Source organism: Nothobranchius furzeri, chromosome 7 (assembly GCF_043380555.1).
Source record: "Nothobranchius furzeri strain GRZ-AD chromosome 7, NfurGRZ-RIMD1, whole genome shotgun sequence".
Taxonomy (NCBI): Eukaryota; Metazoa; Chordata; class Actinopteri; order Cyprinodontiformes; family Nothobranchiidae; genus Nothobranchius; species Nothobranchius furzeri.
The window spans coordinates 23165159-23192509 of record NC_091747.1 but is presented as its reverse complement, the minus strand read 5'-3'; the positions used below and the strand labels follow the sequence as shown (position 1 = coordinate 23192509).

General features: G+C 46.3%; 1 protein-coding gene across 6 annotated transcripts in view; it reads right to left on the bottom strand.

Annotated features, from left to right (window-relative positions):
- LOC107395588 (LIM and senescent cell antigen-like-containing domain protein 1) overlaps positions 1-27351 on the bottom strand; it is a 50953-nt gene that overhangs the window by 11477 nt on the left and 12125 nt on the right. For 3 of the 6 annotated variants that reach the window (XR_008560394.2, XM_015974998.3, XM_015974999.3), the window contains exon 1: positions 13508-13851. The exons of 2 other annotated variants lie outside the window; for them this stretch is intronic. Coding sequence is in view for 3 of the 4 variants with exons in the window: in XM_015974998.3 (XP_015830484.1) it covers positions 13508-13707 (200 nt within the window). In the remaining variant the exon portion in view is untranslated. Of the gene's footprint in view, positions 1-13507; positions 13853-27351 lie in introns of those variants that run through there. One more of the 6 variants, XM_015975000.3, reaches the window with a different exon arrangement.

Here is a 27351-nt window from a genome sequence, read left to right as displayed (position 1 = left end):
CAGCTGCAAAAGGGTGTTGGCTGATTGAACATGAGAAACGCTTTGTTCCAAGGAGTGAACTGTCTGAAAAGCACTCACATCAGCGATAACTGTTTTTGCAGGGATGGTAATAGCATGATCAGACTCATTAGTGATGAGGACTGGCAGACAGCATGGTGTCACGCAGTCTCCCTCACAACCATCGACCTCCTCAAGGGAGGAACCGCAGAGCCGCTCAGACCATCCGAACTCCATTACCCAACATCCCCAGCGCCGGTCTTCCGGTTCACGTCACCCGCCAAGTCTACTTAAGGAAGTGCCACACAACGCCGAATCACTTAGTCATCGTTCTCACCGAACCAAACTCAGAGTCCAGACTAGGGCCTGCACGACTTTATTTTTTTAAAAGTCGACAGTCAAGTAATGAAAGTCGAGTCGACTTCGACTAGTCGTTGATGACGTCATACGCCGGAAGCGGCGGCGGGGCGGGGGGGGGGGTCGGTCGGTAGGTTCGCTGGAGTTTTTGACAATTAAAATTGCGCCCACATTTGCTAAGTTAACACATCTCTTTTAACAACAGTAGTTTCTGCATCCTACTTCAGTCCTCTCCCCCCTCCCCCTGCGCAGCGGCCGCAAACTCACTGATGCGCCTGCAGCCTCTCGGAGTTCCTGCTGCTCTAAACATTAAAATAATTATTTCATTTTCTGTTCCTCACTTCTGATTACCTTCAGTGGTGTCTGTTTGTTGCAACCACCAGGTACAAAAACTAACTTGTTTTTATTTGACTATTTTTCTGTCCTGTCTGTTTATTATCTTCCTGCATCTCCTCTCAATCCCTAAACAAAAACTGCTACCTGGGTTCAAATATATTCACCTTATGAGTTACCTTTGAACTGCAGTTCTAAAAGATCTACCGACCGCAAAAACAGTGGAGTGCCGCTGCTCGCCGGCCGACTACAACTGGACCGTTTTTGCTGCGGAGTGGAGATAGTGGAATCTTGGGGATGCGTCACCGGAGGACAACAGCTGATGCGCCTCGCTCCGCAGCAGCAAAGCGCATCAGGCACAAATAACAGACAGAAAACATGAAAGGAAATGAGCCGACATGAACGATCGCGTGTTTAATTTGTTTTTGAGGTGGTGACACCTGATATGGCGGTGCTCAGGACGCAATGTCTGGAGCGCACGTCAACGATCAGAGCTTTGCATGCGCAAACTGGTTAAGATTAGGATGGGGGTGAGGGGAAGGTTAAATTGCAAGAGGGAAAACGCCACAGTTTGGTTAAATGTCCGTTTTACCGCCGGTGTCAGTACCGCACAGCGCGTCGCCTCCACCTCGATCCAGACGCGCAGGGGCTCATCGCCTGCTGTCTTTTCCGAGGACTGCATCTTGTCAGTCATTATCACGTGACAGCGACTAGTTGATGACAGGCATAAAAAGTCACTACAGAGCCGTGAAGTCGACTAGTCGACTAGTTCGTACAACCCCTAGTCCAGACCAGATCGTCTCAGATCACTCAGCCTATGCAAACCAGATCGGTCAGATCTAAGAGGCCTGACAACTCTTAGAAGTCAGCCCTGTGCTGTAGGAACCGCCGTGCTCAGCTGTTTCTTCATACCGCTGCGCACCCGGCTCCTAGATTAAACAGCGTGCTCACTCAACCCGGCGTCAGTCACTCCGCGCTTGGGTTAAGAAGCCACGCCACATCTCCAACTCTCGCTCAGCTTGAGTCAGCCGCTACAGGATGACTGAGTCAGGAATTAACCCAGCGGAGTTCGAAACCCTGCGATTGCAGATGAACCAGATGGAAATCATGGTGGAACGCCTCGCTGCCAAGGTGGATTCCATCGCCACAGTCGTTCTCCAGCTCTCCGCTGCGCAGCAGCAGCAGACCTCCAGAGAACGGGACTTGCCCATCCTCAGTCTCCCGGATAAATGGGACGGCACGCATGGCTCTCCTGAAGGACTATTAGCCACGCTAGCCATGACGTTTGAATGTCAACCACACCGCTATGCCACACCTCGCTCCCGGGTGGCGCTGCTCACCTCCCTCATCACCGGCCGAGCTCAGGAATGGGCAGCAGCAATGTACAACAAAAGATCGGAGGCCTGTAATGACTATGACATATTCGTGAATGAACTCAGGAGGACTTTTGTTCCCCCCAGTGGCGAGGCGTCAACGGAGGCTCAGCTCCTCCAGCTCCGACAAGGGAACCAGACAGCAGCCCAGTACACGTCTCAGTTCTGAACCATGGCGGCCAAGCTGAGATGGGGGGATGACGCGCTAAAAGCCATCTTTCTAGAGGGGCTCTCCTCCCGTATCAGAGATGGGATGATCAGACGAGAGACCCCCGGGACCCTGGACAAGGCGGCCGACCTCGCTCTCCAGATGGACTTACGCCTGTTTACGCGTCGGCCCGCTGAACCTGCAGCAACGACGACCACCACTCCGTCCCGTTCAGTCAGCCCGTTCCCAGACGAACCCAGGCAACTGGGACACCTGAACCCAGAGGAGAGAGAGGGACACTATAAGGAGGGGTTATGCACGTATTGTGGCGCACCTGGCCATCGGCGCTTCACCTGTCCCTCCCGGCCGGGAAACGCAAACTCCAAGTAGGCAGCAGCAGAGGGGTCCTGCTTGGAGTAACCGGTATCCCCTCGACCCGCACCTTGCTCCCAGTGACTCTCCATCTCACCCAGGGGCCCGTCGAGCTGGAGGCGCTCCTGGATTCGGGAGCGGCGGACTGTTTTATGGACAAAGATCTAGCCACCCGTCTTCACATTCCCCTGTCCACTCTCCACCAAACCATCCCCGTTACCTCCGTGGATGGCACTCCTCTCCAGCCCTATCCTATCCACCAGGAGACTGTGGATCTCCGCATGGACATACTCCCTCATTCAGAAACTCTCCGGTTCCTGATCATCACAGCCCCTTTGTCCCCCCTGATCCTGGGTCACTCCTGGTTTTTACGCCACAATCCCCAGATCTCCTGGTCATCTGGGCAGGTGCTCACCTGGGGAGCAGCCTGTCACTCCCATGTACCCCCTCGACCTGACTCAGAGCCTGACCACCCAGAGGTCGACGTTTCCCAGATCCCCTCCTGCTACCATGACTTGGCCCGGGTTTTCTCAAAGACTCCTACCACCACCCTGCCTCCTCATCGCCAATATGACCTGGAGATAAAACTCCTGCTTGGAACAGTTCCACCCCGGGGCCGTCTGTACTCTTTGTCCCCGGCGGAGACCCAGGCCATGGAGACCTGTATAATGGAGGCTCTCCAACAGGGGTTTATCCGACCTTCCACCTCGCCCGGAGCTGCCGCGTTTTTCTTCGTGAAGAAGAAGGAGGGAGGTCTCCGACCCTGCATCGACTATCGAGGATTGAACAGAATCACGGTCCGCGACCGTCACCCCTTGCCCTTGATGACCACCGCCCTGGACGTGGTGTCCCAATCCGCCATCTTCACCAAGTTGGACCTGTGCAGTGCCTACAACCTGGTCAGGATAAAACAAGGCAAGGAGTGGAAGACCGCCTTCATCACCCCGACAGGTCATTGGGAGTACTTGGTCATGCCCTTTGGCTTGTGTAACAGCCCCGCGGTTTTCCAACGTCTGATCACTGACGTTCTGAGGGACATGTTGGGCCGATGGGTGTTTGTTTACCTCGACGACATCCTGATCTTCTCCCGAACCCTGGAGGAGCACATCACACACGTACGAGCCATTCTTTCCCGGCTGCTGGAGAACGGACTCTATTGTAAATTGGAGAAATGTGCTTTCCATCAGGAGACCATCTCCTTCCTGGGGTTCGTCGTCTCATCACAAGGCTTTTCAATGGACCCCCAGAAGGTCCAGGCGGTTGCCCAATGGCCGCAGCCGACGTCCCTGAAGCTGCTTCAAAGCTTCCTAGGATTTTCGAACTTTTATCGCTGCTTTATTCGCGGTTTCAGCTCCTTTGCAGCTCCTCTCACTGCCCTAACCAAGACAACCAACCAGACCCGTCCTTTCTGTTTCACCCCTGAGGCCACACAGGCATTCCCCACCCTGGTGCACCATTTCACAACTGCTTCCCTCCTAGTCCGTCTGGACCCAGCTAAACCTTTCGTCGTAGAGGTGGACGCATCTGAGGTGGGGGCAGGGGAGGTCCTATCTCGACGCGGCCCGGACTCCAAGCTTCATCCCTGTGCCTATTTCTCCCGTAAATTCACGCCGACCCAGACTAATTACGGAGTGGGGGACAGGGAGCTCCTAGCTATTAAAAGGGCACTGGAGGAGTGGCGGCAGTGGTTATTGGGTGCCCCGGAACCGTTTACCATCTGGACAGATCACCAAAATCTCATCCACATCCAGAATGCTCGCCAGCTCGATCCCCGCCAAGCCAATTGGGCTCTATTCTTCGAGTCTTTCCACTTCCTCCTGACTTATCGCCCTGGTTCCAAGAATCTGAAGGCGGACGCCCTTTCCCGCCGTCACGCCCAGTCTGCACCAGTCAGGGAACCGCCACCCATTTTGCCAGCCCAGAGGTTCGTCGCGGCCCTTCACTGGCCGGTGGAGGACGCTGTCTGAGCTGCTCTGCCTGCTGAGCCCGCGCCCGCTGGCACGCCCTCCAACCGACTGTATGTACCGTCCTCCTGCCGGTCCGAAGCCCTAGCATGGGGGCATGCCTCTCGCTTGGCTGGTCACCAAGGGGAGACCCTCCAGTTCCTACGACGGGCCCTGTGGTGGCCCTCCATGGCCAAGGATGTCCAGGAATACGTGGTTGCCTGTCTCACTTGCGCCCTTTCCAAGACTCCAAACCAACCCCCGGCTGGAGACCTTCACCCTCTTCCTGTTCCACACCGGCCACGGTCCCACATAGGCCTGGACTTTGTTACGGGGTTGCCTCCCGTCAACCAGCTCGACACCGTCCTAACCGTCGTGGACAGATTTTCCAAAGCGGTCCACCTGGTGGCTCTTCCCGGCCTGCCCACCGCCAAGCAGACGGCCGAGATCCTCTTGGAGCAGGTTGTACGTCTCCATGGCTTCCCTCAAGACATCGTTTCCGACAGGGGGCCCCAGTTCATGTCCAGGTTCTGGAGAGCTTTCTGCACGCTGGTCGGTGCCAGTAGCAGCCTGTCGTCTGGCTACCACCCCCAAACCAATGGACAGACAGAGCGCGCCAACCAGCAACTCGGTCGGTACCTACGCTGCTTCGCCTCTTCCCAACCAAACACATGGCCCAAACATCTCTTGTGGGCGGAGATATCCCATAACCTCCACGTCTCTTTGGCTACTAGTCACTCCCCGTTTGAGCTGTGCTATGGGTACCAGCCCCCTCTGTTTCTTCACCAGGAACCGGAGACTGAGGTCCCTGCGGCACGGACCCTGGTTTGACGTTGCCCCCTCGCCTGGATCCGTGCTCGGGCGGCCATCAGGCGAGCCAACATCGAGTATGCTCGCCAGCATAAATGCCACCATCGAACAGGCACGACTTTTCAGCCCGGCAATAACGTATGGGTGTCTACCCATAACATGTGTCTGCCCGCTGGCTCCAGGAAGCTCAGCCCACGGTTTCTGGGTCCTTACCCTGTGGAGAGGGTCATTAACCCTGTGGCATATTGCATCCGCCTGCCCAAGCCTCTCAAGGTTCACCCCGTCTTCCACGTCTCCCAGCTGAGGCCGGTACAAACGTCTCCTCTCGCTCCCCCTCCGGACCCCGAACCGCCGCCTCTTGGGGTTGGCGAGGATGGTGTTTTTGTGTGCGCCGCCTGCTGGATGCTCATCGCCGTGGCAGGGGTTGGCAATACCTGGTGGACTGGGCGGATTACGGGCCGGAGGAACGCTCCTGGGAGCCGCCGAGGGTGATCCGGGACCCCTCTCTCATCACAGACTTCTGGGCTCGCCGCTCTGGGACTTCTGGGGCAGTCCCTCGGGTGGGGGGTCCTGTCACGCAGTCTCCCTCACAACCATCGACCTCCTCAAGGGAGAAACTGCAGAGCCGCTCAGACCATCCGAACTCCATTACCCAACATCCCCAGCGCCGGTCTTCCGGTTCACGTCACCCGTCAAGTCTACTTAAGGAAGTGCCGCACAATGCCGAATCACTCAGTCATCGTTCTCACCGAACCGAACTCAGAGTCCAGACCAGATCGTCTCAGATCACTCAGCCTAAGCAAACCAGATCGGTCAGATCTAAGAGGCCTGACAACTCTTAGAAGTCAGCCCTGTGCTGTGGGAACCGCCATGCTCAGCTGTTTCTTCATACCGCTGTGCACCCGGCTCCTAGATTAAACAGCGTGCTCACTCAACCCGGCGTCAGTCACTCCGCGCTTGGGTTAAGAAGCCATGCCACATCTCCAACTCTCGCTCAGCTCGAGTCAGCCGCTACACATGGCTGTCGCACAGGTAGGTCTACAAGGCAGGACTGTACGATGAGACCACCTGGGAGAGCACATGAAACAGGGTGCTCAATAACAACTGCCTTCCCCCTCTGCAGTGATTGTGTGGCCAGACATCCATCAAGGACTGTGGTTTCACCAGCAGAGATAACGCAGGGGTTATCTAGGGACAGGTTTCCATTCCCACCATCTGATCTCCGGTAGTGGCGATGTTGGAGTACTTTGATGGCAGCCTGATTACCAGAGGCGCCAGGTCGGAAAGCCTGGGTTGGGTGATTTTCACAATATTTGTCATAAGCAGAATCAAGGGTGTTGGTACCCACAAGAATCAGTGGTTGAGCTTGGTTTAGGTCAGGAACCAAGTGTATCAACCACAATGGAGGAACCAAAAACCTCAGGTGGAAATGTAATATTTAATTCAATGTACCCAAGGTACGGTACTGATTGCCCATTTGCACCCTCTATTTCCAAAAGGTCATTAAGGGACTTGATTTCATGACAAATATGTGTTATAGAATGAATGAGGCACTGTGGTGACCTGGGAGCCGGTGTCAAGAAGACAAAGTTATTGTCCTTTATTTGGATCTGACCCATGCTCTTTGTGCCCACAAGGCCCTTAACCAAGTGATGCCCACCAGTTGTTTTCTTGGGACTGTAGACAACAGCAGCTTCTGAATGTCCCCCCACAGAAACTGCTTCTAGTTTGACGAAGAATTGATCGTTGCCCATGTTTGCTGTTTTTGATGTAGCTGTTTTCGCTTTTGGTCAACTAGTTTGGGGTTCTCAAGAAGTAGAAATGTGTCCACCTTTGCCACATTTAAAACAATACCACGGCTTAGGCTTTGCTGCAGATCTAGGTGAAGGGCAATTGCGTTGGCAAGACGCTCCCACAGAATCAGTTTTTTTTCTGTGAGGACAGAAAGGCAGGCATCTGACGTTGGAGCTGCTGCATTTGTGTCTTCAGTAGTTTTAGTTCGTCATTAGAGGTGACATGGTCACAAGAGCAAGAACAAGTGCTCTGTGACTGGATGGTGGCTTTCTGCTTAGAAGAACCAGAGCTGATATGCTTCTTCATTAGCAACTCTTTAGCCTGTTGTCTGTCTTCTTCTGTGTGCAACAGTAGTAGGATTTCTGGGAATGATGGTGGGTTCTGTTTACGCTGTTCCAATTGTAACTTTGCAATCACAGCATTGTCCCAGCAACCGCGCACAAACTGCTTAATGAGGTGCTTGTCAATCTCAGCACCTGGAACCCCTCCTCTCTGTACAACGGTCGTAAGCATGAGATGAAGTCGCTGGAGATAGAAAGATGGTCGTTCTCCTGGATTCTGAAGGAGATTGAGGTATTGGGCATACAGTTTTTCGCCATCTTGTACTGTTCCAAATGCCGAATCCAAGATGTTTAGTAGGATATCGGGACGTGTATCAGGGTTCATTCCTTTAATCAAATCAGCAGCTGGTGATAATAGACTTTCAATCTATGGAGACATGCAAGGCAGACAGGTTTGGGTCAGCAAGTATGAAGTCCATTTGGGATTTCCATGATTCATAATCCACTTCGTTACCGGGCTTAGGAATACGTCCAGAAAATGAACGGCGCCGAAGTAGAGTGGGAACACTCATAACAGTGTTGCGAACCACATATTCAACGACAACTCTCTGCACCTGTGGAGGATTTAAATCATTCTGAGAAAGGGAAATTCTTTGTGTAATCCCAGTTCCTTGAGACACATTCCTTGAGACCCAGGGTCGTGCTCCTTGCATACTGGTAAGGGGGAGTTGTAGAGAGGGCATCTTTGGCTGTAACTGAAGCATGGTCGGTGCGACAGCTGGCATGTCCAATTTTTTCTCCTCCTCTTCTTCATCCCCTGTATTATCATTTTCTTCTTCTGCCTCACTGGGAGTCATTAATATTAAGTGATGATTGATTTGTTCCATCACAGTCTTCAACATATCGTCAAAACATACGCCACTGCAGTCAGACATTTCCTTGAGGCTTTTAATGTAGTCGAGAGGGGGTTTGCTGCATCCCGCTGTGGCAACGTATTGATCAGCAAGAGCCGTTACACGATATACAGTTAGAGAATGAACTTGACATATTTGTATGGGAGGAGTGGTGCAACCTCAGAAAAAGCACTCTCCTCTTCAAACTCGGTGATCGGGTTTTTGTAAAACGTACTTTTGGGATCACTGACATAAAGAGCGATTTTGAGTGTGCTGTATGCTCGCAAAAAAATCAAGAATCTCTTCATCCGCACTAGTGTTAGAACCACCAGTAATTAGAACTGAACTAGGGCTGCAGCTATCGAATATTTTTGTAATCGAGTACTCTATCGAATCTTTTTTCGATTAATCGAGTACTCTAATAAATTACCCTTTTGTGTTTGTAAACCATTATATCAAATAGCATGTTATAATTATGAAAGACCTCTTAAAATGAGCACGCAATTGCCAGTTATTCTTCAAGTTTTATTCAAAATTAGTTTTCAAAACTTCAGCACTTCAACTTCACTTCACAGTAAACAAATGCCTGTGCAAAAAATAAGTATACAACCTGAGCCGATTTTCCCCTCGTGCGAGAATCTACTAGCCTGCAAGCCAGACAAAAACTAGGAGGATAACTGCTGAAGTAGCGCTGCGAGCGGCTGCGGCCCAAACAGAACAAGAACCGCTCACGGCGCAAACAGCTCGCCGGCTGTTTCCCTAACACGATTGTTTTAATTTCTACACTTTTTGTCTCACACTAACAAGGATTGTCGAAAGCATGTTTGCCGTGGTTTTGTCAAATTATACTAATCACAAAACATTTATTTACTTTCTTTCGTTTTCCTCCACCACTCATAAATACCCGTGTCCTCCTGCAGCGATCCCGAGGGAAAACAAATATCAATAACAACACAATAAAAAGTCCGACATATTGTGTAAAAATGCTATTTTTAGCACATTTTAAGTCCGACGTGTTGCTACCAGATGTATGGTGTGAGCTGAAACTTGAGTGCTACAAATGAAAAAGTCGCACAGTGTCCGCAGAATATATAGAAATACAGGCTAAAATGCATTATCTTGTAGAGGCTCCGAGTCCGCTTGCAGAAGTGACATTTACAGGTGCTGCACCACGGAGGATGTGGTGTTGTAGGCTAAATCCATTTTACAGTATTTACACTGGACTACGTTTTCCACCTTACGACGTGAAAAATGGTCCCACACCTTTGACATTTTCTGTCTTTTTCGCACTCCACCGGGGTTCAAGTTGTCCGCCATGGCTTAAGAGAAAGTTAAGTTACATTCGCTACTCGCGTGTGCATTGATTCAGCACAGTGGGCATGTGCGTCACTTATTTCGGTCCGGGTGAAACATGACCCCGGGCGATTGCAAAGCCATGAATTAATTAAATATGAATTAAACGAATCCTCGAGGCAGAGAATTTGACTCGAGGATTTTTTGTACTCGAATTATTCGAGGTACTCGAGGAATCGTTTCAGCCCTAAACTGAACGTAACACGTTCACTCTTGATTGTACAACAAAATCCATTGTTAACTACAAAACAAAACAAAGACATACACAAAAATTATTCACGCAGCATGTCTCCTGGCTGGCTCACCAAATTTAACCCACTGAAACCCAATGAATATTAGGTCTGTCCTCAGAGCCAAAGTGCATGAATAAAACGCAATCAGACTTTACTTTCCAGAATGAACGTATTTACTAACAAAAACAGGATATAATAATAATCATGTAAAGTATTACCTTTATAATTATATTTATTTATATATTATATTTTTATTTTATATTCTTATAATACTGTAACAGGAATTACAAAACACAACACCCCGTATAATAAATGGAAAAAGGTAACACAAAGTAAATCCCGTGATTTCCAGAGTCCACGATTTGTTTTAGAAGAGATCTCGTTTGACAGTCCAACCAGCAGTCTTTATCTCTCTTTTTCCAAAGGTGAGACCGTATAGACTCAAGATGATGTACAATTGTCACATCAGAGGTCCTACCACATCACAGTGGGTATGCGTGGCTCGCTATCCCGGATAGCACCACCGGGAATCAACCAAAAGGGTCAAACAAGCAATAACAAAAACCAGACCACTGAGTAGACGTGTCTAATTACAGCATGAGTGTCTGAATACTGGGTGATGGGTGGTCGGTGCATCAACCCTGTTCAGACTGCTGTACACTTAACATGAGTATGAGTTCGGGCTGGAGTTCAGTTGATACTGATTGACTCTAAATCACCAGCTCCGATATGCCACAGCGGGAGCAGCAACCACAGCGGAGTGCAAATGGATCGAAGCACCAGGTAAAGGAGGGTTCTTAAAGGCACACCATTACGGGAGCGGCAGGTGTAAGTCATGAAGTGAAAATGGTGACAGGGCGACTCTCTGGGTTACACATATAAACAAAATATCAATGAAACACTGAGAAGAGAACTAAATGTGGTCAGCCAGGAATTATAAGTGAAAACATAAATTAAGCTAAAGGAGACCAAACCTAAGGCAGTAATAACTGGTACAATGAACTACAGAAAAACATTGCTGAAACTAACAGAATGTCAATGCTTTGAGTAGGTAAGAGGGCTAATTAGGAATTACAATGAACTACGAAAAATTATGGTTGCAGGGAATTTGGGGGGCGCTCGGGCTCAAAGGAGGAAAATTTAACGCGTCATGTTTTTTTAACTGATTAATCGTAATTCACGCGTTAAATTCCCACCTCTAGTTTTTACCTTTTGACAGTTTCAGCTCTGGTCAGCCCAAAAGATAAAAACAAAGAGAATAAATGTGCATATAGAACTAAATGTGTATAGATAAGAACTCAAAAACGGAAAAGACAGAATGAACTGAACAATGAAATCTGATGATTACCACCATTCAGTACCAAATAAGTAGCAAATGAGATGAGAAAATTATTTGCTTAACTAGACATATATCAAAAATGAAAACAAGCACAAGAGTATTTAAATATTTAAAATGCACTCAGCCAGTAAAATTATATCCAAGGATACATGTCCAACTACCTCATAAGAGATGCAAGCTGGACCTAAGGTGGGAAATGGTTCAGGTAAACATGTTGATATAAAAACAGGGAAAAAAATAAATGAAGGAACAATATCGGCTTTCCTGCTTTGTTTTAAAGGTCAGAATACCTCAGGGTATCGATGCAGCTTAGATAACCAAATTACACCATGAAAGGTTTTCATGAGGTGACGCCATTGTTAGTTTTAGCTCTTGTTAAGCCGACTTGGTCACCAAGAATAAAAAAAAACAGCCAAACTCTTCCAATTTGTTTTCATTGTTGGGGTTTTATTCAGACTGGTCATTATTTAAACAATAGCAGTTTCAGTAAGTACCTTTAATGTTATTTGACGCTCAAAAATGTGGCTACCGTAAATCCTCTAATATTGGCCTGTGTTCAATTAATGGCCGGGTATCATATTTTGGCCGGTGTCGGAGTTGGCGGAGGTGAGTAATGGCCGGTATTTTATTGTGGCCGGGTGAAATGTGGTAACAAGCAAGTACGGGGGGCGGTTGTGTCATCGTCTCACTTTTGATTTGCCAGTGATAGACCGCGAGGGTATCTATAACCGTGCGGAGACGAAGAGGAGGCGAAAATTTGATATCAAGTTCAAAGATGTGTGTGTGTGTGTGTGTGTGTGTGTGTGTGTGTGCGCGTGTGTGTGTGCGAGTGTGTGGGTGAGTGTACGTTCACCTTTGAAATAGGTTTTCGGGAGGGTAAGTGTAATTGTCAGTTGTTTTATACTTGGGGAGGGGGGCTGGGACGGGAATATGGGATCTATGGGGCCATTTTAATCTGTGAAGCACTTTGAGTTGCATTTCTTTGTATGAAAAGTGCTGTATAAATAAAGTTGATTTGATTTGAGCTGTTGTTACGCACATGTGTGAGCCAGGCAATGCGAGCTTATTGGGGTGAGAAAGATTCCCGCTGCTCATAACACCAGAGTGACACCTCGAAAGAACCAGCGGGACCGGGTGCAAAAAGCAGAATGCAGGTTTTAACTGCTTTGTTTATGAGCTTCCAGCTTCTCCATGTGTTTATGCTGGTCCGTGCATTTGGATATTTATGCTGCATCAACAAAAGGGCTCAAAAACAACAGTGAAGCGGTGGTCACCAAGTCACGCTGTGCAGGATTTACATGTTTACCTGCTCCAGCACACCTGAGTCAGAGAATTAAACCACCTTTGTACCATGAGCTCTGCACAAGCTTGTGGAGCACGGAACAGCTAAGATGAGAAGAACGGTGGCCCTGAAGGACGGGATAGGTGAGCCCAGGTTTCATATTTTACATTTAAATTCAATTTGCACGGAACTTGTGAAAATGTCTACAAAACATCACTTTCCGAGCATACAGGAATGTTCACATTCAATATTTAAAACACAAGAGACAAAACGACACACAGCATATAGTTTAAAGGGCCTCAGGTCACTTTTAATGCCTCCAAACTGACCTTTGACTCCTGGTGTGTTTTTCAGCCGAGGGATTTGATGCACAATTAGTTGTGTTGTGAATTCCTTCTGTTCCCTCCCCTCTGCCCTCTGACTCCTCTGAAATTGTTTACTTTAATGTTTCTACCCTAACGGGTCAAATTCATCACATCTTCATATCTTATGATCACCAGCATCCTAATTGGGCTTCCTCATTCCCTCAGTCTCCAATCCTGTCGACAAGCTCTCTTGCAGCACGATGAACCCCGATTAGTCATAAATATAGTCCGTATATTTAGCCTTCCTGTCTGTCAAGTGCACATACTTAAAATGCCAGCTGACATTTTCTACTTTGTATCACAACTTGTCCCTTGGAACAGAAATAGCCCTCCTTGTGTGCTCCCTGCTGCAGCGTCCACAGCTCTTCCTGCACAACCATGGCCCCCACGCAGCTTGAGATAATCAAACTGGCCTGTAAAGCTTCAAGCATGTAAGAATTCTTCACATTCTGTAACGCTGCAGTCAGCTCAGCGTTAACACGCCAGTACCAGCCAAACCCGACTCCTACAACAACAACTATTTTCTGACCTGGCATAAGTTTAACTGACCTTCAGCCCAGAAAGGTAAAGCAGAGATACGCAAAGCTTTTGATAACTTTAATTATAAAACTATCACAATAATGCAGCTACTTACAAGCGAGCATAAAAGTCACAAAACTCTTTGTAGACTTTGACATCGCTCTTCCGTCTCTGGGACTTGGACACGGGGACCTCAGCCTCTCCTCCATCACCAGCCTGGACCCTCTGATGGTAGCCGTTCATCTCCCTGTGATGAAAGTGGTTCAGGGCTTCTCCATCCTCAGGGATTGATGCAGGTATGGTACAACCATTCATCTCCGTGCTCGCCTCAACCAGGCAGTGCTAACCTTAAGTTTATCTAAAACCTGATTCTGAAGTACCGACACAAGAGATGGGCTTAAGAGTTCTGTAAGGAGACGGCAGCGAGCAGGCAGAACCAGGGAGACTGAAACACTGATCAGGCTGTGCCCGGAGTTCTGACCCTCCCTCTTTTCCTCTCTCTCGCACACCCACACCCACACACGCACACATGCCTGTCTTTCTATCATAGACCCTCCATTGACCTCCATTCATTTTTCTGATTCCACCATGCCTAACCCATACCGTAACCCTAACCATAACCAATGCTGATCTATTCCTAACCTTAACCTTAACTAAAACTTAATTCACACCGTACCTCTAACTGGTATAGAAAGCTTCTGGTATGCTTCTAAAAAAGTGAGGACCAAAAAAATGTCCTCACATTGTAGGGAAAATGGTCAAAGTATGTATGTACAGCATGTACAAGAACACACACACACACACACTCACTCTCACTCTCTCTCTCTTTATGTATATTAAAGAGCCCAAACTGACACCTGTCCAGACAGAGGTCACTGCGTCAATGTGATCTAAACTGACAGACACACACGCACGCACGCGCGCGCGCACACACACACACAGTTATTAGCTATAACTTATATATCAGTGATCTACAGCGTTTGTTTAAGGCGTTCCACGTATTTAGCCTGCGTGTGTTTAACAGCTGGACCTCTAGGAGGTAAAACAACACAGATCCATCTCACTCACGCACAAAAAGAGGACGTTGCACAATGAAGCAGAATCAGAAACGGACATTAAAGCAGCAGATAAACATTGACTTTATTAAATAAAAGCACAACAAAAAGAACTTTAAGGAATATAAAAGCATGTGTGGACAAACACACCAGCCCTAGATGGGTACAGACTCAGGTTACTAACCTTCTGCTTCATTAAAACGACTAAGTGTTTATCCTCTAAAGTGATGTTAATATAAAAGGCAGATAAATGTGGTTGTTTGCAGATTTTGGCCTAATGGATGTTCTCATCGTTTAATGATCGTGTTGCAATGTTGATGCGTGATGTTTGACTTTAATGTCCTCTGTGCAAAGATCCGCTCTGCAGAAAGCATGAATGCACTTTTAATTCACATTCAGCGTTACTAACACCCCCCTCCTGTTAGGAAGCAATATGATGTGCTGTTTGTTTCTGGCCCTGAACAACAGGGGTTGGTCTCAAATCTTGCAAACATGGAATCACTTCCAGCAGAAAACCAGTTAAAAACCAAATTCTGAAACGATTTTTATCAATTATAAAACAGGCTAATCCTTCAAAATCCTGCACAGACATTCCTTTAAACCCCTAATATGTCTCTGTCCCTCTTTTCTTGGTAAAATATCCCTCTTTATGTGGTTGTGCTTGACTGGCTTCTCAAATTAACAACCATTTTCCTAAACATCAAACCAACACACGGCGCGACTCGCAAACACGCTGCAGAGACAAAAACAAGTTTGTTGTTCAGACAGAAAACCAGCTGCTGCCTTATTCCTGAGGAGTTGTTTCTGAACGCTCACGTCCGCATCGCAACGTTCTAGGTGGGTGGTGGTTGGTCTGTGTGTGTGTGTGTGTGTGTGCGTGTGTTGGGGGGTCCAGTGTAACAGTCGTCATGACGCCACTCTACAAATAGATGCTCAGTGGAGCCTCAACTCCAAACTAGGTGCTGGCAGCTGCTGTTTGGTGTTTGTGTGTGTGTGTGTGTGTGTGTGTGTGTGTGTGTGTGTGTGTGTGTGTGTGTGTGTGTGTGTGTGTGTGTGTGTGTGAGACAGAGAGAGAGACAGCGTTTGTATACATAAGAGGGGCCAACTGTGTCTCCATGGACAGGAAGCTCTAAAAATGTTCATTAAATTTCAACTTTTTGTTCTTCAACTGGGAGGCCGAAATTTAAAAAGCCAAGAGACTATTTAAACATTAAGTCACCGGAAAACCTGCGCTGACCGACAAGTGTGTGTGCACACATGTGTGCACGTGTGTGTGTGCACGAGTGTGCGTGCGTGCATGTGTGTGTGCATACGGGTGTGTGTGCACGCACGTGTGTGTGTGCGTGTGTGCACATATGTGTGTGCGTGTGTGTCCAACAGAAACCCTCCTCCTCATTTCTCTACAGCTATTCTGCAGCCAACGATGCCCAGTCTGATATGACGTTTTGTTGTTCATGAGTTTTCTCACCATGGTGCCAACCACGCTAAAACAGGGAGGGTGAAAAATTATTTCAACATGTTGAGTCAGCCGTTTCCCTAAAACCAGATTCTGCCATGTTTCATGTTCCTCTGGAACTAGCAGACGTTTTAAAGTAATAACTCCACCCCACGATGTCCCGGTTATTGCTCAAAATGAGAGGGTTCAAACACACAAAAATGTGTTTTCATCTCTGCTCTGGATATTAAAAGACTGCCTCAATGGAAAAGACAAAATACTAAAATAATGCTTATTAGTTTTTGTGTGTCGGTCTTCTGAGGCTTCCCAACCATCAGAAGGAATTCCCCTGAGCCAAGCACGAAGTCGTCTTGAATGCCACTCAAATCAAGTAGATTAATGACATTTAATCTGGTCGTTTTTATCTTTACCGCCAAAGAAAGCTTCAGCTCTTTCTGTGTGTTAATCTGCATCAACTCCTAAACGGCTATTGCTACTGTCAGCAGTAGACCGAACGACTCGCCAGTTGCAAAAAACAGAAAAATATCTGATCATAAAAATTAAAGTTTTGCAGTTGAACAGGAACTGAGGCCAGGTGCTCACACAGGACACCCATAGACATGAAAATGTAGAAGCGCCATATGTCGATGGGCCTAACAGTGTCGTCCACCGCCATATTGGGTGGGTCTCCTAACTCTCCACACCCAACTGGAGCAACTATGACCATTTTTTGTGCAGCTTATGGTTGCAACAACCGGCATGCCTATTGAAAACAGATCTTATGGAATTACTATTGACCTTTCTAACCTACCTGTTGAGATTTGACATTTTTATTTATTCTGTTTAATTATATTTTAAATAAAATGCCATACCATATGTCTGATTTAGTAAAAAAAAAAAAAAGTATAATAAATGTGTTTTTAGTTGGGTAAGCCTCTTCCTCAGTAGAAATAAATGCACTGGGCTGAAATGGGAATGGGAACCTATCCAAGATGGCGGCCTGCTGCAACGCCAACTCCAGTAGGCAGCACCAGTATAGCCTGGTTCATGCTTCTCCGTCAGCTCCGCAAGGGACAGACACGCACGAATTGAAGGAAGCGTTTTGCTCTCATATTTCTCCGTCTCCTGGAGAGCGTTGTAAAGCAATTCCCCGGCAGGACAACAGAGGGCGTAGCGCTGTTCTGTGGTATCCTGTCATGTATCGGTCCAGGATAGTGTGTTTATATTGTGTTTTTTGTATATAAGAGACTTTTTAACACGGACATATTTGTCTCTCATCCTCCTCCACCTCTTCATGAGCTCCCCACCGCTAAACCCACGTTTCCTGTCATTTCCGTCCACAAATAAAACGCTTGCTGTGCAACTTTTCACTCCTCCAGTCACGGGAGAATTAAATGTTCATATTTTTAGAGTTTTTTTCGCGAGGTGTTCTTCAAGCTGCTCCGTGACTGCCGCTTGTTATCCTCGGCTCTCTTTATGTTTTTGAGGGCGCAATGCTGGCGGTGTAGACGACAGCCGCGTCCTGACCACTCACAAGCTTGCGTTGTCCGTCTCGACTGACGGATGTTTAGAAAAGAGAGCTCGACTCCGTCCGTCCTTGCAGAGCTCTCCGGCAGGCACGCAAGGACGTTGCGTGTTTCCGCACTGACGCATACGGAGAAGCATGAATCAGGCTTAAGTCACTTCCATATCACGGGTCCCCAGAAGAACGAAAAAAATGAATGTAAGTCAACGGAGCTAAAACGCTATTTTCTAATTCGCTTTGCCCTGGATCACACGCAAGTTGTACTGCAATTTAAATGAAAAGTAATGATGGGTGTTTCGGCCACGTCTGTCACATACTTTGAGATTTATTAGCTTGTAAAAGTTCGTAATTAGCATGACTACAAACTAGAAATTGGCACGTCGCACATGTGACGTCACCACATAATCTCCTCTCCCCTAGCGTAGCTGCTACTTACCACATGACCAGATTTATGGTGGTTCTTTCCTCCTGTGGGAGGTTTGCTGAACTTGCAGCCCTTTTCCCTCAGTTTTCTCAGAGTCTGGTTCGATGACTTTCGTGAAGCGCATTTGTAGTCCTGGACTTCTTTTGCACAAAGCCTAAAATAGCGTTTTCCCCCATTCAAAAATAAGCACATTCTTGGTATAAAAATGAGTCTTTAAAATTCACGGACATCATATGTGAAATCCATGATACAAAACAAGCGGAATTGGAAAATAGTGTTTTTAGCCCCGTTGGCTTGCGTTCATTTTTTCGTTCTTCCGCGGGACCCATGGTGCGGAAGTGACGCTCCCTATACGGGTGTTTATGTATGTCTGTGAGCATTATTGCAAGATCTTGTTGCAGCAGAATGAAGGAGGTAACAACTGCTGCCACCTAGCAGTGAGAGTTTGTACTGCACCTCACAAAAAAAATACGGACAATGTTTCCAAGTAAATGAAGAACAATAAATGCTGCTCTTAAATATTGATTCAGTATCATTAAATACCACAGCATAACACACACACAAACACACACACACACCCGTGGACCCGAGCAGCGATGCAGTTGATTCTCTCCTCTACTAAAATACAGACGGAACTCAACACACCCAGGTTACACGCACTTACTCACTGTGTCAACAGTAACCATGACAACACACACTTTCAGGCTAAACTCTTTTTTTGTTTTTTCTCTTTGGCAAAGTGGACACACAGTACCCGAGGCACACCCTTAATCACACACAGATAAAACAATGATTCAGCGCAAACTGAAATCAGTAGGAACATTTTTATTGTCATAGTCAAACTGTCCCCGGGGACATTGTGACCTTTGACCTTACTGGTGCAGTCCCACATCACTCCCCAGAACAGGGAAGACACAGGAGAATACCAACATGCTTCAGTCGAAGGCACGTTTAACTACATTGTACTAATAGAAACCGTGACACACAAACCAAAATCAGCTCAGCATTACGGAAACCCAACCAGCAGATAGTAGAAGCTTTAAATGCAGAGGCCCAGGTGAGAGCCTACGGCTACCCCCCACTAGCAAAATCCACTCAGTCCAGTGCATTTGAGATTAAATGAAAACCTGTTTTAATGTTTTCTCAAAGGATCTAGATCAGGGGTGTCAAACTCAAACTCACAAGGGGCCGAAATGAAACTCTGGGACGGAGTCGCGGGCCAAACTTAATATTTTTGAAAAAGTGATGGCAAATTTGCACATTTTCTTTATCAACATATATGCAATTTTGAACCTTTAAATTTGGAAACAAACTTATTTCTGCATTAACACTGAATGTGGAATAACCAAATGTAATAAAAATGAACTTGTCATCTGTTGTATAATTGCTTTATACAAGTTATTGATCACTACTGTTTGTCAATCACACTTATCATGAGGATAATCATGGTAGAGCCGAACATAATGTGATCATGAGGATGTAATCAAGGTAATCCTGGTGGAGGTGTGCAGCTTTGCACGCACATCAGGGAATGTATAAGGAGCAGAGCAGAGCTCAGAGCTGTTAGAGCTGTTTGAAGGATTCTATTTGACGAGGTTCATGGATTACGTTTTCTAACTGGGGTGTTCAGCTCTCCACCCATAAGCAACGGTAAGAGAAATGTTTCGTTCATGATTGATAACTTGTATGAATGCCGGTTGAATAAAGCCTTGTTGTTCATCTGATATTCAAGTTGTGTTTCATTGTTTCTGGCGTCGACTTGACAACGATCCTGATTAAATAAATATAAAGTGTAAAAAGAGACTTTGAGTCTTTTAAGGTAATTAAAATAAAATAAAACATTTTATTTTAGAACATTTTTGGCGTCACGAACAGGATCAGTCAAGCTATTCCAGCAACAATGAAGTGTTTTTGGAGAAGCAAAAAGGAGCCGAGTGCTTCTGGGGAGGGAACGCCGATTCCCGTGCCGATTCCCGGCTGGGAAACGGAGGAGTTCCGAACCATTGGTGATATGTTAAGGCAGCGCGGTGGACGCCCTGGGCCGTGGGGAGAGTTAAATGGAGTGGTCAGCCCCGCCGTGGTGCTGGACCGTTTGACGCGGATAGAAGTTAAAGAAAAAGCGCCGCTGGCAGGAGTGAGAGATATGATGTGGCTTTTTGCAGAAGCATGGAAAAAACAGGAGTTAGAATTGAGCAGTTGTAGAGAGCGAGCGGCGCAGGAGAAAATCCATGCTGAAGAAGTTGAAAAATCATGCTCAGAGTTTGAGCAGAGAGTGTGTGTGATGGGGAAAGAGCTAAAGCATGCTCAGAATGTTTTGGATAAAACGCTGACTTTTGTGTCTCGAGCGCAAAGGAAGGAAAAGAAGCGACCTCGTAGAGCAGGTCCTGCTCAGATCCGGGCGTTTGTAAAGAATGTTGGTGAAGATTGGAACCCAGAGAAATGGAACGGGGATCTTTGGGGGGATGATGAGGAGGAGGAGTGGGCGATTAAACCTGACCCACCACCTCAGCCCTTGTATCCATCATTACAGGGGATAAAGATGTCAGAACAAAGACCTATTACTAGGCGTCGGCGAGAACAGCAAATTATTCCACCAATACTGGTAGATATGGTGGATGATCAGGGACGGCCGGAACTCGATGAGGCGGGTAATATAAGAAGGATGTTACAACAGCAGCCACAACCCGCCCCTAGGCTGCTAACAACGCTAGAGGATTATTCACAAGATGAGTTAAATCACATGAATGGGAAGCTGAAACAGCGCCCAGGCGAACCAACTGACTCCTGGCTTAATCGCCTTATGGAGGATGGCGCGTGTGATATAGCCATAGATGCCGGTGATGCCATGAGATTTTCAGGATTAAGTACTGATGCACAGATAAATGCTGAATACCGGGCTACAGTCCGGGCATTGCCAGCTGATGAAGATTTCAATGTGGGGGATGCATATGCTCTGGCATGTCATGTAATCTATCCTACCACGGCGGACTGGTCTGAGATTAAAGGGCAATGGCAGACAGTGAGAGATGCCATTCAGCGGCTCACCAGACTCACTATTAGAGAGCAAGTGGCTCGAAACGGGGGAGCTGGAGTGGTGGACTGTAACATCTCTAAGGCAACTAGAGATCACCTCATCAGACATGCCCCACCACATTATAAACCCATGGTGACCAGCTTGTTGTTTGGCGCGGCAGACCAGACTTTTGCCGCGATAAAAGATCGTCTTGGCGAACTCACCACGCTGGGTGATTGGTCTGAGACGAGGAGAGAGGGAGCTAGAACTGAAAATAAACCCAGGATTGATCCACATTCAAGGGGTCGTAAAGGGGGGGCAATGGGCCCCTCTAGAACAGATCTGTGGAGGGCACTGCGACAAGCGGGAGTGCCGTTTGAGGAGATTGATGGATTGCCCACTAATGCATTGATGGAGAAATGCAGCCAAATGGGACTGAAGGTCCATTGTCAGTTCAGACATTGTCCTGAAAAGGACGACAGGATGTCTGTGTCAGAATTGGTTGGAATGTTGCAGAATGTGATCAGGGAGGTGGCGTCGAAGCCTGCTGAACCTTCCGCCCCTCCCAAGGAATCTTCAGAGGAGGAGAGTTCAGATGAGTGTTATCAGGTGGCGGCAGTGAAGCGTAGAAAGAAAAAACAGCACCGAAGGGAACATGATGATGAATAGGATGAAGGTCAAGCTCAGGTTGTTGCCAGTGCCTCAGGATGGTCAATAAATGATATCAGACCACATGTGGAATTACAGATTTATTGGAAAAAATCAGTACAGACAGTAATGGCATTGGTTGACACTGGGGCGGAGGCCTCGGTAATTCATGGCAATCCTGATAAAATAAAGGGAAACATTGTAGAAAAAGGAGTATCAATGCTCCACGAGCAAGTGGCAGACGTTCCAGAAATGGATGAAGTGCCTTTTGAGGTAAAACCAATCCAGGATTCTCCTGTGAAACTGGGGGTAAGATGGAGCGAACTCACCCCAGAGCAGCAGGAGCGAGCCTGGTTCACTGATGGTTCCTGTCAATATGTGGCAGGAACCAGGAAATGGAAGGCTGGGGCATTTAACCCTGGTACACAACAAGTTATGGAACTCACAGGGACAGGAAAGAGTAGTCAATGGGCGGAGTTGAAAGCAGTACACATGGTAATAATGGCGGCTGGGGTGCAGGGAGTAAGTATTTATACTGACTCCTGGTCAGTAGCCCAAGGAATGTTAACTTGGATGCCAACTTGGCATGCTACACAATGGAAGATACATTCAAAAGAGGTTTGGGGAGCTGACCTATGGAAGGACATTTGGGAGAAATGCCAAAATATTCCTGTGTCAGTATTACATGTGGATGCTCATACTAATAACAATGATCCTGAATCCCTGCATAATCAGACTGTAGATAAGATAGTGAAAATTCAGGCTGTAAGACAATCAAGTCCTGGATTAGCCAAATGGGCTCACGTTACTGCTGGACATTGGGGTGTGCAGGGAACATTGAAATGGGCGAGGGACAGAGGAATAGATCTCATCATTGATGATATTAAAACTGCCATAGAAGATTGTGAACCTTGTCAACATCAGAAAAAGAGAATCCCTCGACATATACAGGGACAGATACATCGAGGTAAACAAGCGGGACAGTGTTGGCAGATTGATTTCATTGGACCATTGCCAAAAAGTAAAAACTGTAAGTATGCATGCACAGCCGTGGATACGGTGTCAGGGGTACTGGTGGTGCATCCGTGTCATAACGCCAATCAGGAGGCTACATTGAAATGTCTGTCATTAATAGAGACCTATTATGGACTACCTTTGCAGGTTCAGACTGATAATGGTACCCATTTCACTGGAAATAAGATCAAAGAATGGGCAGAGAACAACGCGGTAGAATGGATCTATCATGTAGCATATCACCCGAAAGCTAGTGGACTCATTGAGAGAATGAATGGGTTACTGAAAGAGAAACTAAGGAAACTATCGGTTACTAATTCTTTGGACAAATGGAGAGAAAATCTGACTAGGGCAGTACATCAGTTAAATAACAGACCCGTGGGGGATGGAGTTACTCCACTGATGCTAATGGTTGCCAGGGCAGGAAGGGAAACAACTTCTACTGACCCTCCTATACGAATGTGGAAACTAACTTCTGAGGCAGAACTCCCTGTTAGAGCAACTGCGGGCTCTGTGGGATTAGATCTTAAAATCTTGGAAAGCATCACTTTAGTAACCAATAAAGTGACAGTGGTAAAAACAGGATTGGGAATTCAATGTCCACCAGGAACTTATGCTCATGTGTGTCCAAGAAGTGGTTTAGCTTTGAGGGGTCTAACCATTTTAGCTGGGGTAATAGACTCAGACTATCAAGGGGAAATAGGTGTGGTGTGTCAGCATACAGGTAAAGAACCGTTGGTACTGGAAAAAGGAGACAAGATAGCTCAGTTAGTAATCAAACGGTGTGTAATGTCCAAAGTTGAAGAGATTACTAAACCTACCACTATCACTCAGAGGGGTGAAACTGGGTTTGGATCATCAGACTTTACTGCGGGGGCAAAAGTGTGGGTGGAGCAGCTCAATGGTCCTCCCAGAGCTGGAGAGATTATTGCACAGGGAAAAGATGCTGTGGTAAGTGTATTGTTCCCCGGAGAGGAAAAATGGATTAATATTCCGATAAACAAATGTTACAGGAGAGAAAATTAATGCTTGTCATTCTATCTGCAGTTTTGTATGTATCCCATAGGCGGGTGTCTGAGTGACGGTGGTTGACTGGGTCCCCTTCCCCTACAAAAGGATTGAACCCTTGTCGAGGCGATGGATGGGCTCCACGGACCTGGTGGTGTCGGATGTTTGGTCATCGTCCTCCATGTCCTCGCTGTCATCGCACTGAGGGCACATTTCTGTTGGGGGCTCACGGAAGGACAAGTGTTGGAAGAAGGGGTCATGGGCCATCTGGAATTGGTTAGCAGTATGTCCAACCGCACTCAAGGCACATTCACATGCAGAGCAAATGACGCTTGCTACTTGGGAAACCTAACATCTACCGGTAAGATGTACCGGTGCAGAGGATGTCTTAAAATCCGAGGAAGGGTGATCAGCCCGGGGGTGTTGGTTCAAGGATCAACAGTAACCTTTAATTCTGCAGCGCGCATCTGTGCATACCATCAGGGGAATGGTACTTGCACACAAAATGGCACAAATTGGAGTATGAAGGTTGATCGCGATTTCCGGATCAGGAATGGAACTGTAATCACAGGAGGATACGCCTATTTGTACATATTCTGGGTGCTGCCCGACACAGCTAGAGCTACGCAGACAGCTGTAGCTCCCCTGGTTCACACTTGTCAACAAATGGGACAAATAAGGGTAGCCGAATATGTGCGATGGACTGTGAAATTCCCTCCTATTCCGCCTTGTAACAGGAGGAGGCGAGCATGGTATGACACCGTGCTAGGAGGAACTGGAACTTTGTATGGTCTGGCTAACACAGCAGACAATGAGGTGACACGAACTATGCTGTCCAACACTGGAGAATACACCGCACAAGCTGTCACCAAGACTGCAAGATGGATGCCTTCGACTGTATCTAGTCAGTTAGAAGGAAGTGATGTGTGGAAAAGTGTATTTAAATGGAATCTAAAGCTTTGGAATGAAACTTATGATGCATTGCATAATTTGTCACACATAGGTAATTGGACAGTCTGTTCCTTGCAGACTATTCATGCTGAGACACAGAGAAATAGGTTTCAAATACAGGTAATGAGTAATAACTATCATGCATGGCGAACATTACAGCTACATGCAGAAATGACGATTTGTAATAAATCTATGTGTACTGGATACTGGGATCAGTATAATATGACATCAGTAATGACTGTGTGTAGATATCAGATACTGCCGGTGATAACCACTAAAGGGTTTTGGTATCTCCATGTTAGTGGAGAGTGGTGGGATGTTAAAACAAATCGAACATATGAAGTAAAACACTGTGATGAGACTGATAAGGGTTTAGCCTGCCCATTGGTAAAAGGACATAGCAATCCATGTTTCACTGATTCAAGGGTCGTACTCTGTGATTGGACGGTCACACCCCCAGAGGAACAGTTTTGGCAGGTGGGTCCTAACACCTTATGCGTGGCTACAATGACCAATTCCCCACAGGTACCTTCAGTTCCCTTTTCAGGTTGTCTCAAGGGTATACATATGTGGGAATGGAATAACGTGACCTATTGGTTGAGTAATTACACTGTATCTAGTCGGCTGACTAAGATACAATGGGAGGTTTTACACTCCCCTTGGACACTCTCACTGGAACAATTCAAATGCGCATTGGATGGTTCCACTGAAGTGGCAAAATTGATTGACTCTCATAGGTCCAACCTTTCCAGGCTCATGGTGTCTACTCTTGTGGCACAAGGGGAAATAAAACATGTTGCTACATTGATTGAACAGGCTTCCGCTCATCATTGGTGGGATATATTTACAGGCATGTCGAGTACCGCTAATAAAGTGCTAATTCCACCTATGATTGCAGCATTAATTATAATCAGCATTCTAACATTGTGTAATCTTATTATTTGTTGGTATGTTATTCGATTAAGAAGAGAAATAAATTGGGTAATAATGCAAAGACTACGATGAAAATTAAAGTGGAACTACAAGGTATGTTATAAATGACGTTGGTTTTGATGGGGAAATGGTGATGGATCCATGATGTTACATAAATTAGATGAAAAGTTCAAGAGTGGAATGTAATAAAAATGAACTTGTCATCTGTTGTATAATTGCTTTATACAAGTTATTGATCACTACTGTTTGTCAATCACACTTATCATGAGGATAATCATGGTAGAGCCGAACATAATGTGATCATGAGGATGTAATCAAGGTAATCTTGGTGGAGGTGTGCAGCTTTGCACGCACATCAGGGAATGTATAAGGAGCAGAGCAGAGCTCAGAGCTGTTAGAGCTGTTTGAAGGATTCTATTTGACGAGGTTCATGGATTACGTTTTCTAACTGGGGTGTTCAGCTCTCCACCCATAAGCAACGGTAAGAGAAATGTTTCGTTCATGATTGATAACTTGTATGAATGCCGGTTGAATAAAGCCTTGTTGTTCATCTGATATTCAAGTTGTGTTTCATTGTTTCTGGCGTCGACTTGACAACGATCCTGATTAAATAAATATAAAGTGTAAAAAGAGACTTTGAGTCTTTTAAGGTAATTAAAATAAAATAAAACATTTTATTTTAGAACACCAAATTACACACGAGCAAGTCAGTTTTAAATAAAAGGCATCAGTGGTATTCATTACTTGTGGTATAATCAGCATTTTTAAAATCTATTCAGGATTTATGTTTTCTTGTTTATTCATTTTTCTTATTTTTTATTCTCCTTTTTTCTCCTGTAATACGTGTCATCGCTGCTGTGACATCTAGCTTTCCCCACTGAGGAACAATAAAGGGATTTTCTATTCTATTCATCTATCTGCAGCCTTTCCACTTCCTTTTTACTGTAGGTTAAATCTTTTCTCACGGGCCAACAACAAAATAAAAATATCATTTTATCTTAAATGAAAATGCAACATCTCACCTGTTAACTTTCATGTTTTGGAGCAGAAAAAGAGCATAAAACCAACATATTTAAAGCTCAGTTTGCTCCACTGGTTTACTGTGATGCTCACCTGTTCCAGCCAGATACCTGCATCATGGGGTTCATCTGAGCTGAGGAGGAGACTCCTGTTGTTTTGTTCATCTTCATCATAATAATGACAACATTAGATGACAACAGGTGCTCACATAGGTTTGTGCTGATGAACATGTCTGAGCAGCTTGACCACGTTGTTGTGTGTCGGGGAGGAAACACAACCAAAGCAGCCACAGAGTCGTGCTGGTTTGAGCGTGTCGCTGCTCGCTGGAGTTATATCAGCTCTGTCTGGACGTTAGTTGGAAAACTTTCTCTTTCAGTCGTGAACACATTACTGAGCGGCTAGAATCTCCGTTTCTGGGCTTCAACGTCAGAACATAGCTGAGTGAACTCGGCGCTGTGAGAGGAGTGTTTAGTTTGTCCGAGACAGCGGAGCTGCACACCGGCAGCAGGCGCTGGAAAAAGCACAAAGGAGGGGGCGCGTCGGCTCTGCGCTAACGCCGCAAAGCATCATGGGAGTTGTAGTCTTTGTGGTGAAATCGGCCAGCGGGCCAGTTTTAATATATTTTTGATATTTATCTCACGGGCCACATAAAAATGCTCCGCGGGCCGCATCTGGCCTTGAGTCTGACATATGTGATCTAGATAATCTGAACATACATGTAAAAACGTTGTGATGCTAAAGTCTCAATGAGAATTTTATTTTACTAGAATTTATTTATAGGGAAAAATGTTTTCTGCCTCATAAATATTAAAATAGTTGGTCAGAATTTGATTTAAAATCATTTAAATATTCATTTTATATTATTACCAAATAACTGTTTGGGTGCAGCAGCTCTGCTCCACTGGATGAATATGTGGCGCGGAACATAATAGG